The sequence below is a fragment of the Colletotrichum fructicola genome (genome assembly GCF_000319635.2).
Source record: "Colletotrichum fructicola Nara gc5 chromosome Unknown KSG_Nara_v1_contig06, whole genome shotgun sequence".
Taxonomy (NCBI): Eukaryota; Fungi; Ascomycota; class Sordariomycetes; order Glomerellales; family Glomerellaceae; genus Colletotrichum; species Colletotrichum fructicola.
Genome location: NW_027094056.1, coordinates 3,681,369 through 3,696,772, shown reverse-complemented (window position 1 = coordinate 3,696,772; position 15,404 = coordinate 3,681,369). Strand labels below are relative to the sequence as shown.

The following is a 15,404-nucleotide window of genomic DNA, read 5'->3' as shown; positions in this document are numbered from 1 at the left end:
AAGTCCACCACAACACTCAGCAGGCAAGCGAAATACAAAGACCAAGTCACCAGGATCGAGTCTTCTCAGGAACGGCTTCAAATTGAATTAATTTTTTTCTGCCCACCTCTCATTTGTGTCTCGGTGAATAGCAGCTTGACCCACGATATCCTCACCTTTCACCTAGGTGAAGGTGTCTGTGCTCGAGTGGTAACCGGTGAGAGCCTGTTCACCGAAAGACTTCACCGAAAACTTCACCGAAAACTTCACCGAAAACTTCACCGAAAACTTCACCGACGACTGTGGATACCCGGGACGGTTAGCAGACCGGCTCCCGAAGCCGGCGGCAGCCATGCCGCCATGCCGCCATGCCCAAGCGAAGCTACGACCAGGGGTGCCCCGGGGGGTTCCAGTCCGGTTCCGCGTGTCGCGACAAACACAAAGTTCGACCAACCCTTGCCATGTATGGGGGAGAGCTTAAGGGGCCGTCTGCGGTTTTGGTGCGAGCTGTCACCTGTCAAACCTGCCGAGGCGGAACGAATGAACCAGCGGGCTGGAAAAGGCTTGGCTTCACACCATGACAAGTCAACGTCGTCCAAGCCATGTGGTTTTGCTCTTTTATGCTTTACGGCTGTCTGCTCTTGCTTCCAATCTTCTGCCCGGTCAAGTCGCGAACGACACCCGTCTTGGGATGCTGTTCCAATTCTGGCCGTCGACACGTCATGCATGGCAAACCTTGTGCTGTTCGGTTAAACTGCCAAGCCAATTGCATCGCGCGGATAGTTTCTGGTGTCTGGGAAGTCATACCAAGCGCAGCAAAGGTCACAGATGCTCATAGTGCGGTGGTAGTGGTTAGGGCGACCGGACAGCCAGATTTAGAGATCATGAACGTCGTTGGTATCATTAAGATTAGAGAGCTAGTCTCGACCAGCCTCCATCTATGCCTGTGTGCCGGTGATGGCTCTGTATCTCGGCTTCCTTCCGTTTTTAATCTTATTATGCATTCTTCGCATGCACTTTTCCGCCATCTCATCCATCCACGCCCATCTCATCCATCCGCGCACGTAATGCTGTGATCCCTCAGACCCTTGCCTTTCCGTCAGTCGTAATCAGTATCCATGTTAGGTGTTGGTGGGTCAGGCGTTGGCGTTGACGAGCGTCCCTCCACGCTCATCTCCTCGCGGTAGTTCATCTGTCCATATTCATTCCTTTCAAGCACAAAACATCGCTCGGCGTAGACGCCGTTCTCGTTCTGCCGGCGCCAGGCGGCGCTGAACCGGCGAACCATGACTTTCCGCCAGCCGCCCACGTTGATGGTGATTTGCTTCCAGGGCAGCTCGGGATTGGTATGCTCCCTTCCGCTCAACAGGAACTGGAAGGTGCGGACAGCTGCGTCGTAGTCGCGGTCCATGCCCGGGTGAACGACCTCCAGAGGATGGAGGACCGTTTGCACGTGGAGTGTGAGAGTCTGCAAACTGCGGAAGCTGCAGAGGGCGCGCAGGAATTGGGGAGGGTCGCAGAGAGCCACGTCCATGTCCAACTCGAGCGTATGGACGTACGGCAGTCCTTGCGCTAACGTTGCGATGTCTTCAGCCCAGAGGGTCGGGCATCGTCTGTCCTCTTCGCCAAATCCCACATGATCGCGGAATCGAAGTTCTTGTAGCGAGTTTCCATGCCTCAAGATACCGTCCAAGGGAAAGAGCTGGACGTGGCATGTTATGCTCAGCGTCTGCAGCGCCCGTATGTGGTTGGCTACAAGCAAGTACATGCCCCCTGTCGCCTCCTGGCGTTTGTCCACCAAGTGTGCACTGTAGTCCTCGCAGTGCAACCGTCGTAGGCCTGTCAAATCGGTGAAGTCGACGGAAGACAGGAAGTTGAAGACCGGGACGGATATCAGATCGAGCGACTCGAGATTGGCGAAATCCCAACACGCACGCGTCTCCTCCTTGGAGTGGTTCCAATCGTACGACTTAAGCACCAGGTCCTTCAGCGGAGGCATTCGCTCACCATTCGCAAACTTGAAGTTCGTGCCCTGGCCTCGGTCTTCGTAGTGAAAGGTCTGGAGACGGCGCGACAGCAGGAGAAGCTGTTTCAGCGAGTTGAGCCGGGTCGTGAGCGGTGGTGCAGGGCTCGCCAGTTTGAGGGAAACAAGGAGGTCGGTCGGTATCGCTCGAACGTAGGTGTCTCGCAGCTGCCCCTCGAACTCTCGGAGTGGAAGATCCTCTACAAACAGCTTGGTCCCGTTGAACCGCGTATGCTGTGGGTTAAGCACGTCTGACGGAAGCCATAGTCGCCCTGATCTGAACTCCGCGTCTACATACTGCCACCTGCAAAAGGAGTCAGTGGGTGTTAGAACCGCTGCCGATGCGTGGATCAGCTTACCGCACAGTTTTGAGCCTTTGAACCCGATCCAGCACTCTCCGGATGCCGTCCGGGTCCAGGTCGCTGCGAACGACCACGTGGTTGGTAAAGGTCGAAACATGGCGCAGAAGATTAGGAAACAGCGCTTCGGCGTCGGGCGCCACAATGCGCTCATTAAGACGTAAAGTCTGGTACGTTACGGGGGTCGCTATCGCATCAAAACGTTTTGATATACATCGTGATGCGGCAACGGCACGCTCGTCAATTTCTCGAAGCTGCAGGCTTCTGGTAAGTCAATGCTTTGAGTTGGCTTGCCTGTGGAGCAGTTGAGCTCGACCGGCAGGAGATACATACCTGCTCGAAAATCAGAGCTAGCAGCTCAGAGCTCAGGTCGTTAAGAGACCATTTTTGAGGAGGTGAGCGGAGGGAGGATGCGGTAGCCATTCGCCAACAAGTGGCGCTTCCACATGAAGGAGCAGGAGAGAGTCAGGGATGGATTAAGGTATAGGGGGAGGGAGGTAGAGGTAGGGGCAAGCAGAGAAGCTTCCTGGTTGGCATCGAGGGGGGAAGTAAAGGTCTTATCAACGGTTCCATCAAATGCGAAAGCGTTGTGCTGTTGAAGAGAGCTGGGATGGTCCGAAGTCATGATCCGCCGGTTGACAGACGGGGCTAATCTGTTTGCGGACAATGTCACGAGCGGGTACAATAAGATGACCCAGGTTAGCCAGCAGCAAGCTAACTAGCCGTGTGGCGACTGCGGGACGGAAGCGAACACAGAGGCGCACCGACGACGGCGACGAAAAGGCGGAGGATGAGGAGGAGGTCCAGGTGGAGGCAGACTGGACAGATCCAGGGCCGGGATAGGGATGTGATGGAGTCAACGAGGGGCCATCTACATTAACTCGCGGAAGCCGCCTGCAAGACGAAGGCGTAGCAAGATGCAGCCCAGGTCTTGGTTGGTACGTATGCGTATGTACGTACAGATGTTGACAGGTTTCTTGGCTGCCGCGATGTCTCGATTTGGTGGGAGAGGCGAATATGGCGTCTTGATATTGGTCCGACTCCCGACTCGGACCGGGCGACTGTGATGAAGGAAAGGGACAAGGAAAGAGGCCCAAAAATGGCGGCCCAGGCAGCGTTTGTGGGAGGCCACAGTCATAAAAAAAGAGGCGAATGGGTCAACAGAGGAACAAAAATGTGGACGGAGGTCGGGGCGGTAGACACTTTTCTAAGACTAACACGACAAGCGCCATCGAAGGAGGTGAAATGATGAGACAGGCCGAACAAGCGTGCCAGCGCTATGCGTGACACGCAGGCCATCAGAAGCAACGGCAGAGAGAGACAGAGAGACGGACAGGCACAGAGAGAGATACCAGATACTCACGAACCTGCGGGCAGCTCGCCGGGTGCCCCGTACCTCGTACATTTGGTGGTTTTGGGAGCAGCAGAGAAAAAAAGCAGGTAGGGATTGGAGAGGTTTGGGACCCTGGACATGGAAAACCAGACCGAGTGGATAGAACATGTTTCAATTGACCTGGTCCGCCTTGAGACGGGGGTCCTGGTCACTGGAGGTGAGGTACTGACTGCATAGTAAATGTGTACCCCCTGGTGCTAAGGAACGTCAATGAGCCAGTGGCAGGGAAAGAAACATGGGAGGAGGAGACGAATAGAAGAAGACAGGTGTATGTAATGAGGGCTGCAAAAGCGAAGGTGTGAGAGAAATGAACATCAGACGTGGTGGACGTGGAGAGACACGGCCGCGAGAAAGAGAGAGGGAGAGAGAGAAGGAGAAGGGAGCGCGCCCATTGGTGAGCAGCCGGTAGGTCAAGGGACGTTTCGCAAGAATGTCCCAAAAGGGAAATGCAGATTTCAGCAATATGGGTGGATCCCGGCAGAGTCTAGAAAGACCCCCTGGCTAATGCGGGGGTTGCAGCAATCCGAAGATCGCCGCCGTCTGCATGCATAAACACGGTATTTGTGCATATCCGCACCATGTATCAGAGTTCCTCGACTCCCCAAAGTCCTCGACACTCGCGAGTCCCACGCACCGCCCGTCGTTCATGACCCTCCAATCAACCGCTACCCGGACTCCCAGCCCGCCCTGTCCCTGCTCCCTGCCCTGCTCTGCGACCCTGTCTTGCTGTCGTCTCCTCTCGTCAAGGCCAAAAAAAATCTTCCGCGTCTTCGTCTCCGGATGGAACCACGATCCCAATTCCAATCCCAGAGCCTTGCTTCCTTGCAAAGTGCCCCTCTCCACTGCTTCCCAGCAAAACGGAACCTGCCTCCAACCCAACCTTGGGTATTGCTAGTACATCGTTCACCCGCGATTCAATGTCTCCAAACATTCTGGCCTTCCATACTACGCTACTAGACTGGCCACATCCATCTTCATTTCCCAACTTTCCCAAGGACCCGGCTAGCTGGCTGGCAGCAAGGGAGCTTACCGCTCGGTACGTCGCAATGGCTCGTGGATTCCCGCGGCCACCTCCGTGTCTTGTGTCGTCGCTGTTACCCAATCCTGTCCGCCTGAGGTAACGCATGTGGCATACCCTCGACCACCAGCCGTCCGCTCGTCATATCATCGGACGACGTTGGATGGGACCAACATGGCAGATGCTGCGTATGCCAACGTTGCCGCCCTGGCAGTCACTGCCAATCTTTAACCTCGTAATCTGCGACTCTGGGTCTGACCTGGGGCCTGCTGTTACAGTCCACGGCCACGGTGACGCTTGCCCGGTTGATAAGATGACCACATATGTTTGTCGAGACGACAAGCAACTCATTCTTCGCTGATTTGAGGTATCCCGCCGGCTGTAAGACCGAGACAGAGCCACTTCGTTCTCGGGTACTATGGCCGTGCAAACCTGCTCTGCCCTGCTTGAGAAATGGGCATCGGTGCCTTGTCGAGCCATTCAAACCGGCCCAACGGGCGACGGGCGACAGAAGGATGTTGATCTCGACGACGCTCGAGTCATCAGCCTCCCTCCGCACACGTCTGGCACACCTGTCATCCAGCCCACAACCCAATCGCGAGCCGGGCTGCGAACAGACATGAGGTCGTAGGGGTGTAGGACCTGACACGTGAACTCTCAACTTCACGACCCAACCGCTGGTGAAAGCTGGCGACTGAAGACGGGATGGGACATAGGTGTGGTTTCCCTGCATGTCATGTCAAGCCATCTCACTTTTCAGGAGGCAATATGGCATGGTATGTGTGGTATGGTATGCTTTCGATTTCTTCTCACAACGCATGAAGAAATGTGAACCCTTTGACTTGTGACGCTCAGATTCCCGCCGTCAAACTCGAGAGCCCCTGCTCGACAACCTCCGTGCTCCCTGCGACTCGCGGCCCGCAAGTCGTTTTGGATTGAGGTGGGTCGTGACTGAACACTCCCACCCAGTGACCGACCCGCGCAAACCAACCGGGACGGGACCCATATCCCATATCCCATGACGACCCAGAGCCATGGTGGGTTGGATTGTCTCCTACGACGTTGTCTGGGAACTGGTAGCAAGACTTCTGTCTTACGCCCAAAGCTCTCAACTCTGTGTGTACGAAGTACGCAGTATTCATACCAGCTAGGCATAATCGGCAATATTCCGTTATCCGGGCTGCTGGCCAGCAAATGGATGCGATTTGCTCGTCTGGTTTCTCGGCCGCACCCCTGCTGATGCATCCGTTGTCGAACAGGGCCCCCCGGATCGCCCGTGCCTTCTGCCCTGTGTGCGCGCGACTTGTGCTGAAGGTCGGCCTGCTTAGTATTCGTTTCATTCTTGCTTTTTTTCCTCTCCATCTCTCTCAATCCCCCGGGCTGTTGTGAACGGTGTACCGATTCTGCACTGCCGCAAGAAACATCCGCGCCGATGCGGCACAGGATTGACAGGCACCCAAAAACAACGTTGTGGTTCGGGGCAAAAGCAGCATCAATCCCGGCTGCCACCGCTCACACTTCCGTGCCGTCCGCGGTTCCACGCGTAAGATAGATGCATGCATACGGTACATGCATACTATGCATATGCAGTACGTGCGTACCTACCTACACCACCTTATGTGCGGCATGACATCCCACCTCATTGTGTGCACGCTCGTCGCGGGATTGCTGTTTACGAACGAATGAATGCGCCCAACCAAGCCAGAGGAACATCCACGTCAGTCAGTGAGAAGCCGCAATGTCAGAACATGCTGCGTCAATATGCGTCTTGACTGCAGACTAGCCGTCGCGACGATTGCCCGCCGCGCTATTCGTGCACATATGCATGCATACGTCAACGAGCGAAACCGCTTTTGGCTCGAGTCGCGACGTCGGTACCAAGAAAGCCTTGACTGGCTGCAGCGCAGGGCAGCATGCGGGCGGACGGGCAAACGCGGCGGCGGCTCCAACACCGTTTAGGTGAATGATCCGCCCCACACACCGCAACGACACTGCTATCGAAATCCTTGTACTTTGACGATGGAATCCTTGTACTTGAATGGGGGGCGCTTGATGTCGAGTTCACTTTGACGAGCTCGTCATTCCACTCCTCAATCATCCGCCCTCACTGCACCTCCATACCTAAGAAGAGATCGGAACGATACAGAAGACCCAAACCCGCCTTGTGTATTACGTATGCGTAGGTCGACACAAATTTCGGTCCGAGTCCCTCGTGTTTTCCCGATCTCGTCTCGTGGCGATGCCGCTCTTCAACAAAGAGACCGTCGGTCAAACACATTGATACCAGACTAGTCCTTTACAAGCGCGCACCACGAAAGGCACTCCCAGGCTCCAGCACGACCACGTCCAATATGGCAACTTGTCCACTACATCTCAAAACGTTTCCAAGCCATGGCGGGTGGCCCTGATTTTAGAACACCGGTGCGAACTCTAAATCGGCCCGCCTACAACGATAGGTACCGAGAGACACGCTGGCCATTGCCGCCAAGCACCAAGTATGTATACCCAGCCCGACACCATCCCTGACCGACACTCGATCAAACTCGACGTTCCTACTTTTATTTTTCCTTCCAGAACAAAAGGATAACACCCCAAGAACAGGGCGCACGGAGCCTAAGGTTGCTGAGGGGCTGGTCGATCTTGTTCCATCAGCCGCATCGTCTGATCTCCGCCCAAAGATTCCAGAGATGCGAGTGGTCCATCGCACCCATGTCAAGCTCCCTGCACAGCCCGCCGCTAGGTTTTTCCACGTTGCATCCTGGCTAACCAGCCATTGACGACTTTCTTCACAATGTCCTCCTTGCCTGGCCTGGCCTGGCCTGGTTCCATCAACACTACCGCAGTCGACTGCAATGAATTATGGATACCAACGACTGTCATTTCCTTCTTCGCCCAGACTGCTGCTGCTGGAAAGAGGCCCAGCACGCAAACAATACCGTGGTTGGTTTCAACAGCCCGGGTTATCAACCAACGAAACAATCTGTCGAATCCGCTCTCCTGCAGCTGCATGTGGTGGTAACTTCCGTCTTGTCCTTCGCGCTCACTCACGATATGGACCTTTGGACGTGATCCGTGGGAGGTGCCCCTCGCTGACATGATCGAACATGCTCTGTGCATATCCTCCGCCTCGTCACTTTTTTTTGCCCCTCTCTCCCTCTCTCGCCCGTACAATGTCTGATTCAAGGGGTTCATGAGCGTTAAGCCTACTTGAGACCTTGCGTCTCCAACGCCCGAGTATCGCGGCACCTACTCCTCTTTGATAGGGCGTCGTTGAAACAAGGCTGGCGGACGAGGGTTCCGAGCTCTCCCTCCAAACCCGTGAGTTGAGGCCAGGCGAACCTGGCATGGTTTGCCGCCTTTGCGCGGGAGAAGGTTTTACTATGGACGCTGGCAGCAAAAGGGTCGTCGTGCAGAGTAGGCTTCTAACGTCCGTGGGTAGAAGGGGGCTCGCGCTGACTTCATCGTCCCATCTGCCGAGACGGGTGTTGTTTGCAGCACCCAGCACGTCCCATCTCCAGGCGTTTCCCCAGCATACAAAAGTCTTTGCCTGCCGACCTTAGAGTTGGGGCAAGGAGGGACGGTCTGACTACGCAATGGATCAACCTAGCACAGTGGCGACGAGGGAGGGCTTCTAGCGCTTCAAGAGTCGCGATTGGTGGCGCTCACGCCTTCCATCGTTTCCCCTTTTAGGACTGGCTTGCGGCTCGAAATGGCTTCCATGGCTCTTGCCCGCGCTACGGCGGTAACCAAGAACGCTATTGGAATTTCTAAAGCCGGGAGCTTCAGTGGAATCGGATATGATTTATCTAAATACGTGTTGCCGTCTGGGGGAAAAGAACTGCCTTTACCCAAAGGTACTCATACCAATAAGCTCTTCCTCCACAGCACCGCATTTTCAAGTACGGACGTATGCCAGAGCCCGCAACGCTGCATTCTTAGTGAGTCAGCCACACGGGATCAGCTGAACTATCTGCCCTCGCAATTATCATCCGATCCGGCCATATTCATCTTCTTAAGCAGACGGAGAAATCTGACAGTTCCTCGTCAACGTCGGAGAATGGTAGGCGATTCCGTCCCATCTCTAGGGAGAAAGAGAGAGACAGAGGCACATCAATCGTCCCAAAATTTTCAATGTCGAATCCCGAACTCCATGCCTGGGATGCCGGCCCCCCATCCCGCAGAATAAACCATGCTGCTCCGCTCCTCCCACCAACCTCGTCCGTCTCATGGAAACGAGTCCACTGCAACCCTCAGGAGGGGGGATCTCCAGGTGGCTGCCAATATATGCAGAGCTCACGATCATCGTCTTTCTTGCCCTCCGATTCGCCCAATGCGAGATCGAGAAGACCCGGCCAGCGTTCGCCGAGACTGCCGGCGAAATACCACCGTTCTTAGCCTCGGGGGGAGACACGTAAGTGAAGATTTCATCTTGATTGCCGCAGGTAACGCCCGTGATCGTGAGCTAGACTCCCCATTTGTCAGATTTCATCTCGTCTTGCATGTTGCTTCGGGTCGGATCTCCGGATGTGAACAGCTAGCAAGGGTGAGAGATCTCTCGAAGGAAGCTTGCCATCTTCGAGCAGCCTCTGGCCGTTTTTGTCATGGCCTCGAGCACTCTATTAGCAGGCGTAGACACTACCCTCTGGCATGGATATCTCAAATGACAGGGTTTTCACCTCACGAGCATTGTCGGCTACGTTGGCAACTCTGTCTTGCCTTCGTTGCCTCCATCCCCTTACATCGCCAGAGGCTGTCCGGCTAGGCCATTCAGGAGTCTGGGCACAGCTCGACTGGCAACTTAGGCAGAACAGCTATGATACACCATCACATACGACCATACCCACTGGAAAACTCGGGATCCCGTCCGCTCTCCCATAGATAAGCCAGTGAGGGCTGGATTAGTAGTTGGGTCGGTGACGACCAGCGAATACCCGGTGTTGTATGTTTTTTGTGTTCTTTATAGCTAATCTTCTGATTTTTGCCGGTAGCGTTGTTTTATGATCCTCTGCAGTCACATTGGGAGCAAGGTAGCCGGCCGTGACAGGACATGTTGCTCTCTTGACCATGTCTCTGCGAGCCTCTTGGGTTTAACAACAAATCGACAAGTCGAGAGAGGCCTGCATTCTCACCATGCAAGATTCTCCATATGCCCAGACTCAAGCCCCTGCCTCCACCATCCGACCTCCTCGCCGTACCTGCGCCGGAACTGTTACCCCATTCACGTTCTCAGCAAATGCCTTCAGACGAGCCACTCCAAGCCGAAAGTCGACCGCAGAAGCATGCAGTTCGCCAGAGGGTCCAAGCACCCGAATGTCCCAAGCCCTCACCAGGTCCCGTCTGCTCTCAGACTCCAGATGAGGACGTTGCTTTGCCAGACAGCAATGTCAGGGCGTTTTGCCGAAACAGAGCCGGTTGGGCAGGAAGAGAAGCGCACCTCGTTCTTTATTTAGCAACGCGGAGCTTCAAGTAAACCCGGCAGGCACTGCCGCTTTCGCCCGCGCAGGTAGGTGATGTCCGGCATACATCACGGGCGGCGAGGAAGAAGAGATCGGATCATCTGAGCTTCGGGCCCGAAATATCACGAGGCGAGGGGGCCCTGTGGCATGTCCGCAGCAAATCTGACCGTTTTCTCTTGACGTTTCGACTTCTCGACTTGATGCCTTGCTCCCCATCAGTATCATCTCTTGCGTATGGGGTGATTCTGTCTTTGTCGGGCAACCTTGAGCGTGTGAGTTGCTCGTCCAAATCTGACAAGTAAATGTTGAGTAGACTTTGTGCGGACTTGCGCATCAAGTTACGACCGGGACGGGCAATACAGGAGGCTGAAGACGACGTCGCCCGGAGAAATAAGCAATGATCCCGGCTCTTAACCGGAGTGGATGGGATGGCACATGGTTTTTGTCGATCCACAAAAGCCCTCCCTCGGGTTGCCATCAGCCCACCGCCTCCTGGCGATTGTTCGCTCCTCGACGGATATAACCCCGGCGATGTCAACCCTCGAGGCCAAGGCATGTCGTGGCACATGGGTCCTTGTCTTGCTTGTCTGCATATCACGACATTGTCGGTGAGTATGCAGAGCCACACGAGTCGGGAAGTAGTTGCGAAAAGTCATGGTTCATGAATGAAGGAAAAAAAAAACCGGAAATAAGAACAAAGAAGCTGGGTTGTCAAGAAGCGTATCGTGAATGGAAACTGTCAAATAGAATTGAAAAACAGATTCATGAGTTGTAAACGGCCTGATTCCACCCAAAGCTTCCCCAGCCAGACGCCATGCTTTGTTGATGCCTTAGTTCCAAATCATTGTACAACTTCCGCTTATGCAGCGTGCGTGACACCTCCACGCCAAAGCTACCCATATATCGCCGCCAAAGGCTTCACTCTATCCCAAGTGGGCCTTCAAAGCCATACGCCAAGAGGATCGCCTCCAATGGGCCTCAGGAACAAATCCACCACTCTGCGCCTGAGCTTTATCAGCCAACTCAGTACCTTTGACCTTGGTTTCTCTTCTTCGGGGTGGACTCGTAGAGATCGTCATCAGATGCCTCCTGAGGCGCCTCTTGACGGTCTCGAAGGTCAACAGTCTGAATTGGGTTACCTGAAAGGGGGCCAGGCGTCGTGGCGGCATCAGCACCATGCATAGTCACCTTGCCTACGGCACTGTCCTGCCTTCCAAGATAGCTCGGGGTGGTAATGAAGCCTGGGTGGTACGGATCGAAAGCAAGGCGTGGTTCTTCGGATGGAAGTTCCGCTGCGTAGCCTGATCCACCGGCTTTGCTAGAAGACGAATAGTTGGTTTGTGGCTGGGGATCTTTGAAGGGATCTTCGGCCGGGGGTTCTGGCTGAGACTTTGGCGGAGGGCCGGGAGGCGGCGCAAACGACTCAGCTGCTTTTCCCTTCCCGTTACCTTCGGCCGGCCGGGCTGGCAGAACGGGAGCGGGCGTTGAGCTAGATGATGATGATTGCGCCTGCGACCACTGTTGTTGTGGCGGCTCCGGATGCTGGCCGGTGGCTGACTGTGGACTGATTGGGCTGGCGTTCTCTGAACGCGCACCAATACCAAGCTGCTTACGCGCACCAAGTACTGCCCTTTGATGCTGGTTCAGAGCAGATTGAAGTTGTTCGTTGGTATCAATTAAGTTCTCCATGGTATCGTTGTCAGGCGAGGGATTCTCGGCTCTCATGTACAGCTGCACGCTTCTCGAAGCGCTCTGACATCTATCAGCGAACTCCTTGATCAGGTCGTTGTTAAGCACCTCCTGAGGAGGTGTGTTGATGACAACTTGAGAGAGCAGTTTCGCGGACGTCCTCGCTTCTTCTAACCTGCTTGCTAGTTCTGAAGGACTCGGCAAGCTCGGGTTGTTGTGATGGCGGGCAAAGTAGTTTTGTGAATGGGGATCAAAGGGAGGCGCATTCATTGATCGCGGTTCAGGCTGAACAGGCTGCTGCTGCCTGGGTTGCTGCGTGAGTGTCAGCTAAGGGGCATATGTATGACTTGAACGTTGTGAGCCTTACCCCGTGCTGCTTGAAGCTCTTTTCCTTCTCCCTCTTCCACATGGCAATCAACTCTCCGAGGCCGTGATCATCGAACTTTGTCATCTCAAAGGTATCCAGCGTTTCCATTATCATCTGCCTGACACTAGGGTCGCGCGTAGAACGGAAGAGATCTTTGACGGTATCGGCAAACTTCTTGTCCATGTTCCGAGTGAAGGTTGGGCCCGGGTTGTCGGTCAGGATGCGAATCAACATAATGGCGTTGTACTGCCACGAGGCCTTGGCCATGTTATCCTTTGACAAGTATTTTCGAATGATGCGGGCGCACTCGGCCGCGGCTGCGGGAGAAGATTCGGCGGCCTCGACGATGGGCGGGAGGTAAAGGACTTCATCGCCCTAGAGGTTCGGGTCAGCGGGTGTCTCCTGAGAGTCGCGTGCGTCGTGATAGAGAACGTACTTGGGCATTGGGACCTCCAGACTCGCAGAATTGTCTCTGACAAGATGATTAGCGGCGAAGATTGGTTCGGAAGAGGCGGGACTGGCGTACGACGCTGCGAGCTGCGATGGCTTCGGGGGTATCGTTCTGCGGGTCCGGCGCCGACACCTCGCCGGGTCCACTGAAGCCTGCGGAGGGACGTCGATCAGCACTCCCTTCGCGATGACCGTGCATGCCGTGCCGGCCGAGGAAGGAGGGCGGGCACGCGCGCAGGCGCATCTTTACTCACTTGTGGTTGTTCGCTTTTTGAGCGTGCTCATCATGCGATTAACGCTAAGCCCCTTCATGGCCTTCATCTTTGCGTCTGGTAGGCGGGCGTCGGAGCGCCTGAGTGGTTGTAGGGGAAAGGAAGCACGGGTTTCAAAGGTCCGAAGATGGAGAGGCGGACCAACCGGCGGAATAAAAAAGGCAGGGCAGTCAGGATTCTAGGTTGGGGGATAGGATAAAACTGATGGCGGACGAGCGGTGGGAGGGGGGATATCTCGGACGAGTATAGCTGATGCGAAAGAACAGACAGAAGTGACAGATGTCTGTGTCTGTGTCTGGGTCTGGGTCGAAGGGTAGGAGCGAGCGGGTGCAGGACCAGCAGAGGTAAGGTAGGTGAGGTAGGTACAGATAGGTTGCAGCTGTTTGGGATTGGGACAGGACTGGATTGGATTGTCCGTGACAGGAAGCGACGGGCAGGACGGGAAGTTCAGCAGGCTGTTGTTTGTCGGAAAGAAGAATGTACGGATGCGCAGGGCCTGTCGAGCTGCAGCCTGGAAGTGACGCTCGGTGGTGGGAAGGGCCAGACGAACTGGGGGGTTATTTTAAATTAAACCTCAGCCCGGCGTCCCGCGCGCTCTGTGGTCCACGGGGTCCCTTTAAGTGCGTGGAGTGAGTGACGGGAGTGAGTGAGTGAGTGCGTGCGTACGTGCGTCTCTGTCTGGTGCCAAGTGTGTGTTGGATGTTTGTGGGTGTTGGATGGGCAGTGGATTCGACCGTTGGAGACGATCTGCTGCCGGCGCGGGGGTGGTTAGAGGGGCTAGTCTTCGTGCCTACGAATGCACTCGACCTAGGCACCTAGGTAGGCAAGGGTAGGTAGCTGACAGGGCCACCGCTAGCCTCTGGGCAGCTCGTCAGTGGCAGTGTGGCTATTCGTACTACCTACCTACAGACAGACACCTTACTGCTACCTTCTCAGTCTCAGCAGCCACGGGAGACAGCAGAAGTCGACGGCAAGGGCCAGGGCCGGGTCGGGTGTTTGAGTCTGGGCCTCCTTTTGCGATGTGCGACAGCGGAAGCCGGCGGTAGCGGTCTTGTGTCCAAGGTAACACGGGTACCGTAGGTAGGTTAGTAAGTTGGGTAGGTATGTAAGTATAGGTAAGTAGGGTACGAAAGATGAGGCAACGAGTTTAAGCTTATGGTTTGGTCGCTGCGAGATCTAGGTATATTCACCGCTGCGGAGAGAAAGTCGGAGGAATTGGGGTTGAAGTATCAGAGAGGAGGAGGGAGAGAGGCTGGAGCATCGGAAAGAAGGGCTTGCTTGCTGCGGCAAGGTGCCAACGCCAGGTATTCGTACGGCGTCCAGCCCCGTGTGCAGACGTGACGACGACGACGAGGCGACGCCATCGCAAAATCCCCATCCATCTCCACCATAAGGTACAGATAGTCTATCGTACCTTACCCGTAACCGTGCCTACTATGTCCCTACCGTAAGGTAAGGTAGGTAGCAGTCCCGAAGACCGTGGCGAATGCCGTCCCCAGACCAGTGACCGGTCTAGCAGCAGTCCACCCGCATGTAATCTGCAACACGGCATTCCAGTCAAAACAGACGACATGGAGATCAAAAACATCACGCACTTACTGCTGTGCTGTCATGCGCAGAAAAACAACACCGCAAATTATAAAAATAACAACAATAAACAACAGAGAAAAAAACAAAGAAACTAAAAAATATGAGCAAAAACTGGAGTCGCATCAACCAGAGACAGCCCCCGTTTGGACATGTGCCGGTAAAGGTCTAACTTGGAAAGTATATTCATGCCATAATTCAGGGTCCTCCTCCACCCGCTCCGTACCTAAGGTATTACCTACCCGCACTCAGTAAGGCAAGGCGATGTAATCATCGGACGGCCATTGTATGCCGCCATTAGAACCCGCTCGCCCTTATTTCGAGCCCATGCCAGAAGCTAAGTAAATTATGTCTTTTTTTTTTTTTTTTCCCTTTCTCGTTCTCTCTTGCCTTACACGGCTCACACTTTTCCAATTCCTTCACCGTGTCCGCCTAGTTCTCTCACTCTCTCCTTGCTGTCCATAAACTCCGGCTGCACCAGCCAAGTCGTTCGCTGCACAGCCTCATTATTCCACGCAAGCACTTGCCGCCGTACACCCTCATGACAGCTGACCACTTACGTGGTTATCAACAGCGCCACGGCACCTGCAGCTTCACGCACCTGTCAGTCCTCTCCTGTGGGGTTCCCAAGACACCCATAGGCCACGCAAATCAACCCTCTTAGCGCCCCCGCGATACTTCATCATCGGGCCCTGGCTGCCTCTTTCAAGCTTTGACATCTTTTGCGACAACACACTTCACTTGTCTGCCAAGACGGCTCCCGCTTGACATCTTCGGCGATAAGTTTTCTGTTCGGAGAGTCCGGCATAGT

At 54.9% G+C, this 15,404-nt stretch overlaps 2 protein-coding genes across 2 annotated transcripts; both read right to left on the bottom strand.

Annotated features, from left to right (window-relative positions):
• Window positions 1–1,078: 1,078 nt before the first annotated feature.
• On the bottom strand, window positions 1,079–2,784 carry CGGC5_v011270 (uncharacterized protein; the record flags this gene model as incomplete). The annotated part of the gene is made up of 3 exons (XM_032032902.1): window positions 1,079–2,306; window positions 2,362–2,615; window positions 2,695–2,784. The coding sequence occupies 3 exons, from the start codon at window positions 2,782–2,784 to the stop codon at window positions 1,079–1,081; spliced, it is 1,572 nt and encodes a 523-aa protein (XP_031887868.1).
• An 8,467-nt stretch (window positions 2,785–11,251) lies between these two features.
• On the bottom strand, window positions 11,252–13,055 carry CGGC5_v011269 (uncharacterized protein; the record flags this gene model as incomplete). The annotated part of the gene is made up of 5 exons (XM_032032903.1): window positions 11,252–12,229; window positions 12,285–12,659; window positions 12,721–12,756; window positions 12,811–12,887; window positions 12,989–13,055. The coding sequence occupies 5 exons, from the start codon at window positions 13,053–13,055 to the stop codon at window positions 11,252–11,254; spliced, it is 1,533 nt and encodes a 510-aa protein (XP_031887867.1).
• Window positions 13,056–15,404: the final 2,349 nt, after the last annotated feature.